Consider the following 12,693-nt stretch of genomic DNA (forward strand, 5'->3'; position numbering starts at 1 on the left):
GGCTCTCCAAATGTTTTGGACTCCAATTTCCATCATCTCTCAACATTGATTCTGATACTAGGGTTGATAGGAGTTGGCGTAAAAAAAACCTGCAGAGAGGGCGTGTCCAGCAGCACCACCGATGTGGCAGCTCTGCTGATGGCCTCTGTGTGAAGCCCGCAGTACTGAGTAATAAATAATGCTCCCACATGATGCCGAAGCTTAAGAGTCCAGCATTTATCTTTGGAGGGTGCCAAGCATCTGCCGTGGCCAGATGGAGGGATAATATGCATCACAAAGCTTGAAAAGCTTGAGGGACAGAGGTGGCAGAAGACCAGAGACGGCACTCCAAGGTGGCACTGAGGCATGAATGACACAGCTGGAGAGCGCACCACCTATGGAATAGCAAGCGGGAGAAGGAACAACTATACTCCGCCCACTGTCTTTTGGGGAAGAATGTATGCTTCAGAGGCTGTGAAGACACCAGCGCACCTCTCTGGAGAGGCGTTGGGCTGCTCCCTCTAGCCGGACCTCCACCTGCGGTCCCTCTGGGGCTTGCAGAACAGACTTCCTCACCCCGGCCAGCAAAGACCTTGTAGCCCTAACCAGCAGACCCTCGGATCAGGCTGAGCAGATCCCCTTCAGCCCCGCTTGCGGAGACGCAAGGGCTCCTGCATGAAAGGGAGCCCAGCCCCTCCTCCCTGGCCAAGCCTCTGCTGATGAACACCTGGAGCCGCCAGTGCAGTCTCCTCCATCCTGACCTGGGGCCTGCGGTAGCTCCCGCGAGGCATACCACCGGTCCTCGAGTGGGGGACAGACCCACGCTCTGGAGCCTGAAGCACCCCATGACTCTCACCACATAGAAGGAAGGGCACAAACATAACGCTGGGAATACACAAAGGCACACCACTTCTTCTCCACATCCAGCAGTTCACAACCGTTCCCCACCGCTACACAAGCAGGAAACCAGGAAGCAGCGACAAGATGACAAACACACGCACCAAGGATCAGACGATGGGCTGATGGACTGAGACACTTCAAGAGGTAGGAAAGCTGCTCTACTGGGTTCTCCCTGCTCTGAAGGGGACGGCTACCCGGGCCATGTGCTGGGGGAAAAACCAAACTATATGTGTGAACCAAAAGATCATCAGTGACCCATGAGCCAGCTCCCGCATGTCCCAGGGCCCTCCTGGTGACCACAAGGCCAGAGGAGCCCAAATCGGAGCTCTCTCACTCTGGACATTTCCTTCAAGAGCCCTTGGACGCGGGGTCAGACATCCACCGGTGCAGGGGGCGTAACTAATTGTCTCCCCTTGAAAAAGAAGGGCCTTTACACACCACACTTAAATAGCCACCAACATGTCCAAACACCCCAAACCTCAAAAGAGCGAAGATATTTCCACCATGCTGCTTCCGGTGGAGAAGGGGAAAATGCCGCATACATTCAAATCCCCACCACAAGCCTGTGGGACAATTAGCTACCAGGTTACTCTGTCCCAAACGCCCAGTTTTCCCTGTCAAAACATTACGGTTCCCACAATTCCCTCCGTTCATTTCACAATCCCAGTTATTCTGGTTTGCCACACAAACCCAATGTCATGATTCCTGCCCCTCATGTCCCCAGCCATCTAAGATGTCAGGCTGTAGCCAGGCCACGATCATCTACATGGCCCTCAAGTGCCTCTCCATCCCTCCAAAGACCCACTTGGAGTCAGACTTGGGGTTTGTGGCACCAGACTCACTCACTCCCATAGGATAACCCTGGGGATTGGACTTGTAGTGCATTGATGGGGACAAGATGGATGCCACCACATAACTGCATGTGCGGTCTAGTCTTTTGGGTGTGGTTCAGCCCAGAGACACCTGGGATACCCAGAGACTATTTAAGCCACACCCAGGCTGAGAAACATGCTTTGCGTTTTCTGCACCTGCTGTAACTCACTGATAGCTGAACAGGCCGGGGCGTTGCTCAACCTCAATGCACAGATGAGAGGGAGCTGCTCCGGATAATAGTTCAGCCCAAGCTGTGGTGTTTTTCCCGAAAGGGAATACACCCAGAACCAGGCCACCTCAACTTGAGGAACTCTTTTTAGCAATATATCCTTCTGCTGTGTAGGATGACGGACAGAATGGTGGTTTACTCAAAAGAGCGGAGATACCCACACTGCTACGCCAAGACTGTAAGGAAAAAACAACAACAGGTTAGTCAGATGAAAAGGCACTACCTTCAAAACAAATGGGGGTAGTAAGTTAATCTACCTGTATTCCCCTAGACAGAACTTGGGATTCAATAGGAATGGATCTCTACCAAATAGCCAACAAATGGAACAAAAGGAGATAAAACAAGAAGGAACCAGTTACCCCTTAGGTGATAGGATAATGCCTATATAAGTACCCTATTAAGTTCTTACCCTTGGTGAGGCAGGAAGGGCCAAGAGGTTGTGAAACAACGACAGGAGAAAATAACAAATAGGCAGGTTAGTAGCGGGAAGTACCCCGGACGACAAGCGGAACGCAAACTAGAGCCGGGATGGTGCACTAACAACAGGATAGCGTCCACAGTGCACAAGGGTTCCAAGGTGTACAGTTCCACACAGAAAGAGTCACTACTAGGCGATGAGATCAAAAAGGTCCACTTGGAAACAGGCGTGTTGATTTCCAGAAGAGTGTCAAGAACTAAGGGCAACCCACCCTTGGGTTAGCTAAGCGGTAGTATGAATGTATTGCAGGGGTAATACAGGGGTAATACAGCGTTGACAAAAACAGGATTGGGATCTCATCTTGAGGCTGACAGGGCTGTGTCAAGAATTCCAGGATAGAAGTATTGGAGGTGATGTTAGGTTGCCTGTTGCCACTGGAGGAGAGAATGAATGAAGCTCCAAATGGAATATTAACAGCAGAAGAGGCAGAAAGCAAAAAAGAAAAGTCCAGAACGCTGCAGAAGGCAGGGAAGACTTTAAGGAGGAATTACCTCCAAAAGACCGGTACGGAAACCGGAACCAGTTTGACAAATCCAAGGGAGTAGACAAGCAACAAGGTCGGGTTAAGGTCCGAAGTCTGGTAACAAGAATCAAGTTTTGTAGTTAGAAAAAGTGAGGAACGCTAATTAGAAAGCAGCGTTCTGATGCGCGGTTGGCATTTAAGAATGCCTTGCTGGGGGGCCATGCCTCAGTGTGTCGCCATCAGCTGACTTCCACGTGACTCGGAGCCGAGGTGATAGAGGCGAGCCCCGCGTCTCCACAGCAACCTCCAACTTCGGAGGAATGGAGACGCAAACCGTCTGAATGTATTTAAACGAGCCGTGCGCCTACAGCGCGGGCCCTAAATGTTACACCAGGCAGCGTGACACTCACCGTGTTCGGATCGGTCTCCAGTAGGCCTGCATCTTTCTTCTGCGCTCAGCTCCTTCTAGAACAAGAACACCGTTAGGAACAGCCGTACCTTGTGGCGCTTCTGCCATTCATTCATCGCTCCTTCTGTTCTGCGGGCATCTTCGGCGGTGTCATTCCCATCCCGGCACGCCGCTTCCTAGGGAAAAGGACAGAAAAAAAAGCATTAGTAAGCATTCTGCAAATCTTTGCTTATTTTTAAATACTGTACGAGCTTCAAACGCTTACCTGAATGCCAGCCGCTCTGGGGGCACTCTGTCTCCGGAACTTCTCATCCATCTGCAAGAGGGAAAAGACACTCCAGGTTAGCGTGGAAACATTTAGAGGCGCCGCATACCGCGCTTACCATCGCATTTGTTCTTCATAACCGGCATCCACGCTGAAAATGTTGCGGCACCTAAAAGACACAGAATAAGAACTCAGTTCAATACAAATACGAAAGGGGTGCATCGCGCTCTCACTCACCTTCAGCGCTACTCATCTCAGCAGCACGCCCCCATCCCCGGACGCCGGCCAGCATTTAAGGAAGGAAAGGAACAAAGTTAGAGAACTGTTCAAAAGACTGATTATACTTACCTGTCGGACTCTTGCCAGTGAAGTAACTAGGCAGCAACGAGCCTGCATCAATCAAAGCGCCCCTGCGCTGAAAGCAGGACCGAGAGCACACTATCCAAGAAAACAAGGTGAGCTGTGGATCAAAGGGAAGGGTTGGACCCCGGGGAAGAAGGGGTTCAAGCACACAGAGACAATAGGGAGTTAAACTCTACCAATCCTGTGTTTCAGGCCCAGTCTCCAGTCGAATAGCCTCCAGGGAAGGGTTCAAGGTCGTAAGAGGTCAGAACAGGCTGAGTGACGACCCGTGGATACCAGGTGAGCGTTACACCCAATCATTCTTCTTCCCGTCCCTCTGATTATTAATTTTTGCACTCCAAGCCTGCTCAGATAAATTACTATAGTTTACTTACTTATGTTCTGTTCTACATCCCTGTAATTCTTGGCCATTACACAAACCTTACCCATTTTGTTCTTTTCAGTCTACCAACCGACTCCCTTCTGATATTCGCATCACTTCCCCATCATATCCCGTACGACAATCAGACACTCCAATCCCTCCCTTTCCCGACAAAAATACTGGTTTACGGACTTGTAATAAAACTGTTTACCTGACATGTCCCGACACGAGAGTCAGGCAAAGTCAGGCAATTGACTTAAATCACACACACCTGGTGGCCCTTCCTTTTCCCACAGCGATAAAAGGTGGAGCAAGAGAGCACAGGACGAGCAAGGCGAGCATGCCAGACAGCACAATGGCACAGCTACGCAGGCGCTGCAGTTCAAAAGGCAGCAGGAATCGAGAGGGTGGCGAGGAAAGAAGTGACCTTGCCCTTTTCATTTTAGGCCTGCTGAACCTTCGTGGAAGAGAGCCTAAGACTTTGGACAATAGCACAAAAGTCTTGCAGCAGATTTCAACAGTACATGAGGCAACCTTATGTCGAAAAAGCAGGAGCGAGGGAAGCTTCCGAGCACGTCGTACTGGCCTTGACTCCAGGAAAACCAAAAGCCAAGCGGTTCATCACGGCCAGTGAGTCGAGGGGAGAATCGATAAGAACCGGGATGTGTTGAGTGAGAGAATCACAAAGTGGCAAGTTTGAACCAAGTTTAATGAACTGTGTAAAGAACTTTAAGAAGTATTGAAGGGGGGAAACCAGTTGCAAGAGGAAACCAGCAGCAAGTGGGTGCTAAATCAAGGGACTCTGGTGGAACCCCATATGAGAAAAAATACAGATACCAGAAGGCCACAGAAGAACCAGCAGAATAGGTCAAAGTGGTCATATTGAGGGTCAAGCAAAATCCCTGTACAATCGAAAGACTTTGATCTACAAGTATTGTGAAAGAAAGGGAAGTGAATCCCGCCACATGAGAAAGCAAGGAAAGTGAATCCTACAAACAGTGAACTGTGCAAAAAGAGAACATTGAAAGTAAAGCGGGGTCAGTACCCAGAAGAGGGGAACCCAGGGACTATCACCCTGGTCGAGGGCCACAGTAGACCCGGTCAAGGGGGGTTAAAAAATGAGATGGGTCTGAGCCTGGTGGAGGGAGATCCAGAGATAAAGCTATCACGCAAGCACTAGCAGTCAAGAGGGGTCCGAGCACGACGGAGGGAGATCCAGGGATGAAGTTATCATCCAAAACCTCAAGTAAGAAGAGAACTGACATATAAATTGAGGAAATCAATAATGAAGGGCCAGCGCCCAGAAGAGGGGGACCCAGGGGTGAACCCATCACCCAGCGAACTTTGGAAACAAACTAACATTTGCTAAAGGAACTTTTGTTTTGTTATTTGACCAGGCCAGGTCCTCAAAGGCAAGAGACTTTCAAGGAAACGAGACTAAAGCCATCGACGGCCCTGTTAGCTGAAAGCTGAACTGTCATCTCATGCTGGAGAAGCCGGAGACTGTACTGTGCTCCAAGATCCCACCTTACCCTGTGCACAAAACGTGGGGAAGAGACCCAGGCTACCGCATCCTGACATATTATTTGAGAACACTTCTTTCTTTTCTTGTAAACAATCATCCACGCCTTTTTGTATTAGCTGTGAGGTTTTGGCAATAGGTTTCTTAGTATAGGCCCTTTTATTTTGACTCAACACCACCAGGACTGCCTTATTTTCATTTGATGGTCGACGCTTGATACTCTCGTAGATTTCGTTTAGGCGTTCTTCCACCCTGCAAACATTGTTCAATAAACACCCTTGAACTGTGATCACTTGTGTCTGTCTTGTTGCCACCATGAGTTCCTCACAGCTGGCAAACACACAGAGGAGAGAAAGTTGGAGGAAAGAGGGCGAGGAATAAGTGGTGCGAGTGAAGCAGAAGAGGTCAAGGAGGAATATCAAGAGATTAGAGGAGACTGAGAACCACTAAGAGAGAGGAGAGAGGCAGGAGAAAAAATACAAACATGGGAGAGGAGGAACATAAAGAGAGGTGAGGAAAGAAAGGATGGAGTGATGTGGGGGAAAGACAGGAAGAGAAGGAGGAAAAATAACCAAAGGGGGAAGGAAAGTGCAAGTGAGAGGACAGGAGGAAGGAGAGCAGTGGAGGCCTTACTCACTGTGATAATAATAAACAATAGAGAAAACCCAAATTTTTCTTGGGCGTTCACCAATTTGTGAAAAATAATCTGGACTCTTAGCCTAAGCTCCTGATGGTCGGAGCAAAGGTGTCAAGCGTTGATAGGTTATGGGTAGGAAACATGGCAATGGATAGGTTCTTAAAGTGATACCTATTTTCATGAGAAAGGTGTTTTAGATGTAGAAAAATGTTTTCATTTGCATATAACCACTTAAGGTTTCCGGGTGAGCAAGCCCAAATGGTGGACATTTAGTAGTTTGTTCATTTATAAAGGACACAATACTGGAAAACTGTACTTTTTTCTTGAGTGCAATTTAACATTAGCACCAACTACAGTAAAGGAGAAATTGCTCACAGTAATGTTCTTTCTATGGATTCTTCTCCCACAAATTTCTCATCAGATAGATCCCCTTCCAGCACAGCTGCTCGGAAAAAAATTCGACAGAGGGTCTAGTAGACCTCAACTTGACCGTCCATCGTCAATCCGTCTTGACTTGGTGCTCAATTGGCGGCTCTGAACGTGATGTCGGGCGTTGTATATATACTGTGTCACTACACCCGTACCTCTGTTTCTGCCTCCCCAACCCCTGAGCTCGGCTGCTGCTGAGGAAAAAATAACGAGGAAGGAAGGACAAATAGCCAATAGAGGGTTAGAAAACAAGGATCCCCATAGGGATATGTATAATTAGCATAAAAGCCTTTCTACTATTTCTTTTGTTTTTTGAAAGAGAGAGTGAGACAATCGGCTTGCTGGCCAGAAAAGCAACCAACTGTAGGACCATCACTAAGTCTCCCCTCTCCCGAGAACAGGCATACACCAACTGCTAATGCTTTCTGAGTGGGGATGGATGGGAGGGGTGATGAGGAATCTGCAGAAGAAGAATCGATAGAAAGAACATCACAGTGAGTAATTTCTCCTTTAATGGATTGCCTTTCTCTCGCAGATTCCTCATCAGATAGATTCCCAAACCAGTGGAACAATGGACGCGGCAAAAAGCTCACAGCAATACATCGCCCAATGAAAGCGAGCATCAGCCCTAGGGGCGACTTCCAAGCTATAGTGCCTCGTAAAAGTATGGCGTGAGATCAGGTTGCTGCCTGGCAGATATCCCTAACTGGAACCCCCCTTGCAAAGCTATAGATGTAGAGACCCCTTTGGTGGTGTGGGATCTGATGCCAGGACGCAATTCCTTGCCTGTGGATTGGTAGCATTCTGCAACACATAGTATGATCCATCTCATCAGTGTCTGCTTGTTCACAGCCAGACGTTTTCTGGACAAGGAGTAGGCTACAAACAACTGGTTTGTTCAGGGATTACGGATTTGCATGAAGCACCCCACCTTCCGACTAGGTTAGGCGATCCGGGCGGCGAGGCAACCAGAGAGGTGGGCAGATGGTCAGATCCAGAAGGTCAGAGTACAATGGACTCCTAGTCCAGTCCGGAGCGATCAAGAACATGGCTGCTCGAATCCTCCTCAACCTCCTGAGAACCCAAGGCATAACGGGAATCAGAGGGAAGGCGGAATGGAGAGGGAAGGTCCAATACACCAGGAACACGTCCCCTAGCACACTGTTCACGGGGAATTCCCTTGAGCAAAACTGTCTGCACTTCCTATTGGACTCTGCGGCAAACAGATCCACTGTTGGGGTACCCCAGAGAGAGAACACCTCCTCTAGCACTCCCTGCCACACTTCCCACTCATGCGAGACTGTGCTCTGCCTGCTCAAAGCATCAGCCAAGCTGTTCTCTGTCCCCGCCAGATGAACTGCCGAGACCAAGATCTGGTTCTCTAACAACCAGAACCAGAGCTACATTGCCTCACTTCGGAGGGGAAGGGAGCACACGCCACCCTGCTTGTTCAGGTAGTGCACGGCCATCATATGTCAAGACCAGGCCATGCTTCCCCTTCAGAGACGGAGCGAACGCCTTCAGGGCTATCCTGATGGCTCGCAACTCCAGCCTGTTGATGTGCTACCTAGCTTCCATCGCTGGCCACAGGGCACTCACCTGCAAGAACTCAACCAAATTGCTGCGGTTGGACCATCAAGAAAGGTGGTTGACCATGGAACTGGACACTCAAAGGATGTCCATCAGGGTTCCGAGGTACTGGGACCATTAACCTCGCAGGAGCCATTGTAATAATCTCATTTGCAGCCTGGCCTCTGGCACTAGAAAAAAAACAGGAGGCCATGAGGCCTAAGAGGCGGAGGAAGGAAACTGCGGGTGAGGTGACCAAGTTCTGGAACAGACGCACCATCTGTGCAATGCAGAATCTCTCCTCGGGTGAAAAAGCCTTCTCTGCCCATGTGTCTAGGGCTGCCCGGACGAATTGGAGCCTCTGAACTGGTGTCATATGGGACTTCTGCAAGTTCAGAGAGAAGTCCAGCCTTTGCAGTAGTGAACAGGTGCCCCTAAAATAATTATAAATTTTATAATTGTTCTTTTATTATGTGCTTAATATCAGCAAGTGGTTTCTAAGCGCGGGATCGGGATTCAAACCTGTGTTGCGCTGCATTGTCCAAGACAAATGTGTTGCCCCTGAGCTATCCCTCCTCCCCAAAAGAGGGGGACACAACCTACTCGACGACCTCCATTGGATCAACCAGTCATCCAAGTACAGGAAAACATGGATCCCGGATCTCCTGATGTGAGCTGCGACTGCCGCCATGCGTTTGGTTAAGACCCTTAGAGCGGAGGTCAACCCAAAGGGAAGCACCTTGAACTGATAGTGCTTTTCCCTTATGAAGAACCTCAGGAACTTTGTGTGCTTTTGATGTATCGGCATATGGAAGTAACTGTCCTGAAGATCTATAGCACCAGCCAGTCCTGCATCTCGAGAGCACGGAGAACCTCTGGCAAAGTCACAACCTTGAATTTGTCTTTCCTCAGGAACTTGTTCAAGGCCATGTGTTTCAGGATGGGGTAGAGACCTCCCCCAGTCTTGTGTACCAGGAAATACCAGGTATTCAAGCCCGATCCTATCTGCTCGGGCGGTACCTCTTCCATGGCACCCTTCAACAACAGGGCTCACAGTTCTTCCGGGAGCTCCTGTTCCGGCTGGCATGGAGGTGGTGGGGGTCAGCTCAGAGGTTTTCTTACGAAGGGCAGACAATAACCTCAACGCACGTGCTCCAGGGCCCAGCGGTCAGAGGTAATTTCCCCACATTGGGGCCAAAGCTTGGACAGCCGTCCTCCAACCAGTGAGTTGTGGGCGGGAGGGAATCAAAGCGGCTTTGAGGACGAGAAGTGCTTCTGCCCCTGCCTGGCCTGTAGGAGTTGTGCCTTCCTGCCATAAGGGACACAGAGCCTGTAGCCTTTGCCCCTAGAAGCAAAGTTGAAGGCAGGTTTGGCTTGCTGCGCAGCTAGGCCGAGCGATTTTGCATCAAGCTTAGACTCCTCGAACCTCTCCAAGGAGACATCGACCTTTGGGCCAAAGAGGTATTCACCATCAAAGGCCATGTCCAGCAACCTACTCTGGACATTAGGAGAAAACCCTAAAGAGAGCAGTAGGCCTGTCTCCTAAGTACCATGGCAACCTCACGACCGCCCAACGCAGTACGCCACGTCCGGGCCTGTTTGCCGGCACTGCATGGCCACCTCCTTTCTGTCACCCACCAGTTGCATGAACCCATCCCATTACTGCCTTTCAGGGATGTACTGGGCTGAGCTGCATGAGCCAAAAGAATATTTTTCTTTTTCAAAGCCGCACAAAACATTACTAGTCTTCAAGGACATGCTCCCGGAGGAGAAGATCTTCTTCGCAACAGCCTCCACCTTCTTGCACCTCCCTGTTAGGCGACAGATTGGCGATGGATAAAGCTGCCCTGGTGGAAACAGTGGCTGTCTGAACAACTAACCCCTCCAGGGAAGGGTGCAAGGAAAGACAAGACAGTTCCCCTCTTGCCGGCCTGTACTTGCTAGTGCCAGGGACAAACTCAGTGGAGCCGGAAGTAGCCAGCATTCATAAGGTTTATTTGATGAAGTTTCTTGTCCGAGTCAATCCGGTAACAATGCTCAAATGACATTGGCATTGAAGGAGGTGTTGCATTCCCCGCCTAAAAGCATGGACTCTGTGATTGTTGATAATATGACGCACTTATGTCCTGAAAATAAGAAACCTAGTGGAAATGTAAACTGGCATCAAATTAAAGACAATATCATCTAAGATTTGGATCAATGTAAAATTTATCAGGATTTTGGCAACAGGGTGGAATCCTTTGACGTGATTATCTCACACAAACCGTTGAACAAGATTGATAAAGCCTGTCAATGTGATTTAGGAGAGCCAGAGGTCAATAGGAAGGATACATCATGTCAAACCTATACGACTATGAGTAATAGTGAGGAAAACTCAGTAAATGAGATCAAAGCATCTCAGTTCAATAGCAAGTCCGATGACTGACTGTATAGCCTATGCAATAACCTGACCAATGTATCATTTACCTGACGTAAGCTGTGGAACTCGCTACCTCTGCAGCTTAGGACCATGAGCTCCCTTTTGCAATTTCGTCGAGTGCTGAAAACTTTTCTCTTTAGGTAGACAGCCCTGTTTTTTGGGGGTTTTGTTTCAATTTACATACCCTACCTTGTTCTTGTCATCTGCGCCTAAATACGATTAAGTTCGTCATATGCACGCTATAAATACAAAAAATCAAATCAAATTTACTTCTAATTTAAGAATTGTGCTTAATTAGCCCTTAATTAGCCCTAGTTAATAGTTATGTGGTGCCCTTTAATGCAGATCTAAGATCTTTTTGTCTGAATGAAGTGTTTCTTTCAAATAATTACATCCTGATGATTTGCCCAATTTGTGTTATTTTTCATGTCTGTCTGCGCTTCTATGCCTAAGGGCTTTGTCCCAGCGCGTTATAAATAAATGAATAAATAAATAAACGCAAGCTTGGCTCCCCACTCCGAGAGATTTCGGGTTTATTTTGCCACACGATGCGCACCACTCAGTGGTGTGACCCGTGCTGAGGCATCACAAACAGATGTTTTGTGGGTCAGTCACCGACATTTTGGAGCTGCAATCGGTGCAGCGCTTGACACCCGAAATTCGAGGAGTGGACATGGTAGCTTGCAGAATCAACATCGTAAAAAATCTGACGAGAAAATGTCAAGTAAAGTCGAAAAATATTTGCCATCGTTCCTCAAGAGCAGCATGCCGAGCATGCGGAATAAAGGAATTCAGGTACGTGGCGTAGTATATATAAGATGTTGTACGTCATGTCCGGAACCGAAGATCGAGCACCGGGACAAGATGGATCGACGGCCGAGGCGCGGTCCACTACACCCCCTGCTGAAGTTTGTTCTCAGGAACTGAGCTGAAAGGGGTTATCTATCTGATTAGGAATCTGCAGGAGAAAGGCAATCCACTGAAATAAAGATTTTGTTTTACAAGGAGGCTGCTCATGGAAGTTATACCTAGTGTTGCAAGGTCATAAAAACAAGTATGGAAAAAGACTGCATGTGAAGAATTGCTCAAATCATAAGGCTGGCCTTCTCAAATGTTTTTAGGTGTTCAAACTCTACAGCTGGAGAAAGGACCCAAAGAGAGGTGAAGCTACACAGCAGACACCACACATTATGATATCAGTTACTATTTTGGATGCCTTTGCAAACATTCCTGCAATGTAATGAGTGATGACATGATTGTTCACAGATCAAGCAAAAGTTGATGACATGATTGTAGAAAAGAAAGCAAGTTTCAGATAATTAGGCTATCAGTACCTGCATGCAATCCAAGGTATTCTGTGAGCAGAAAGAAAACAAATGAAAGATGTTTAAATATCACTCTTCAATGGGAAAAAAGGTAGAGCTTTAAAGGAGAAGTCACTTAAAACGAGTATCACTGCCCCTTGCTAGTCAAGTTGGGAAATACCAGTGAGAATGCCAGTATCCCATTCTAATGCACAGAATTTCAGAAACGCTACTCTTACTCTGAAATAGCATGCTGCCAACAACCCCACACTTTAAATCAACCCTTATTCCTTTACCATTTTCCCTCCAATGCGTGAGCTGCTAGTCAGATTTCCTAGTACTCATTTGCCGACCGACATTTAATGAAGCCCAGTTAATATAGTGTATGGGAGGAATATATGCTGTTGAATATCTATCTGTAGAGGTAGTCTCTAATAGAGTCCTAATATACTGTAAAAGTTTCATTTACTCCCCATGTTTGCAATGTTATTTG

At 48.1% G+C, this 12,693-nt stretch overlaps 1 protein-coding gene across 9 annotated transcripts in view; it reads right to left on the bottom strand.

The window, feature by feature from the left end:
- The window catches only part of TSPOAP1 (TSPO associated protein 1), a 3,887,333-nt gene that overhangs the window by 2,105,592 nt on the left and 1,769,048 nt on the right, over positions 1–12,693 (bottom strand). For 8 of the 9 annotated variants that reach the window (XM_069614850.1, XM_069614847.1, XM_069614848.1 and 5 more), the window contains exon 11: positions 12,231–12,251. The exons of the other annotated variant lie outside the window; for it this stretch is intronic. In XM_069614850.1, coding sequence (XP_069470951.1) covers positions 12,231–12,251 — 21 coding nt within the window. The remainder of the gene's footprint in view (positions 1–12,230; positions 12,252–12,693) is intronic. 9 annotated transcript variants of the gene reach the window in all.

Source organism: Ambystoma mexicanum, chromosome 9 (genome assembly GCF_040938575.1).
Source record: "Ambystoma mexicanum isolate Mex_15411 chromosome 9, UKY_AmexF1_1, whole genome shotgun sequence".
Taxonomy (NCBI): Eukaryota; Metazoa; Chordata; class Amphibia; order Caudata; family Ambystomatidae; genus Ambystoma; species Ambystoma mexicanum.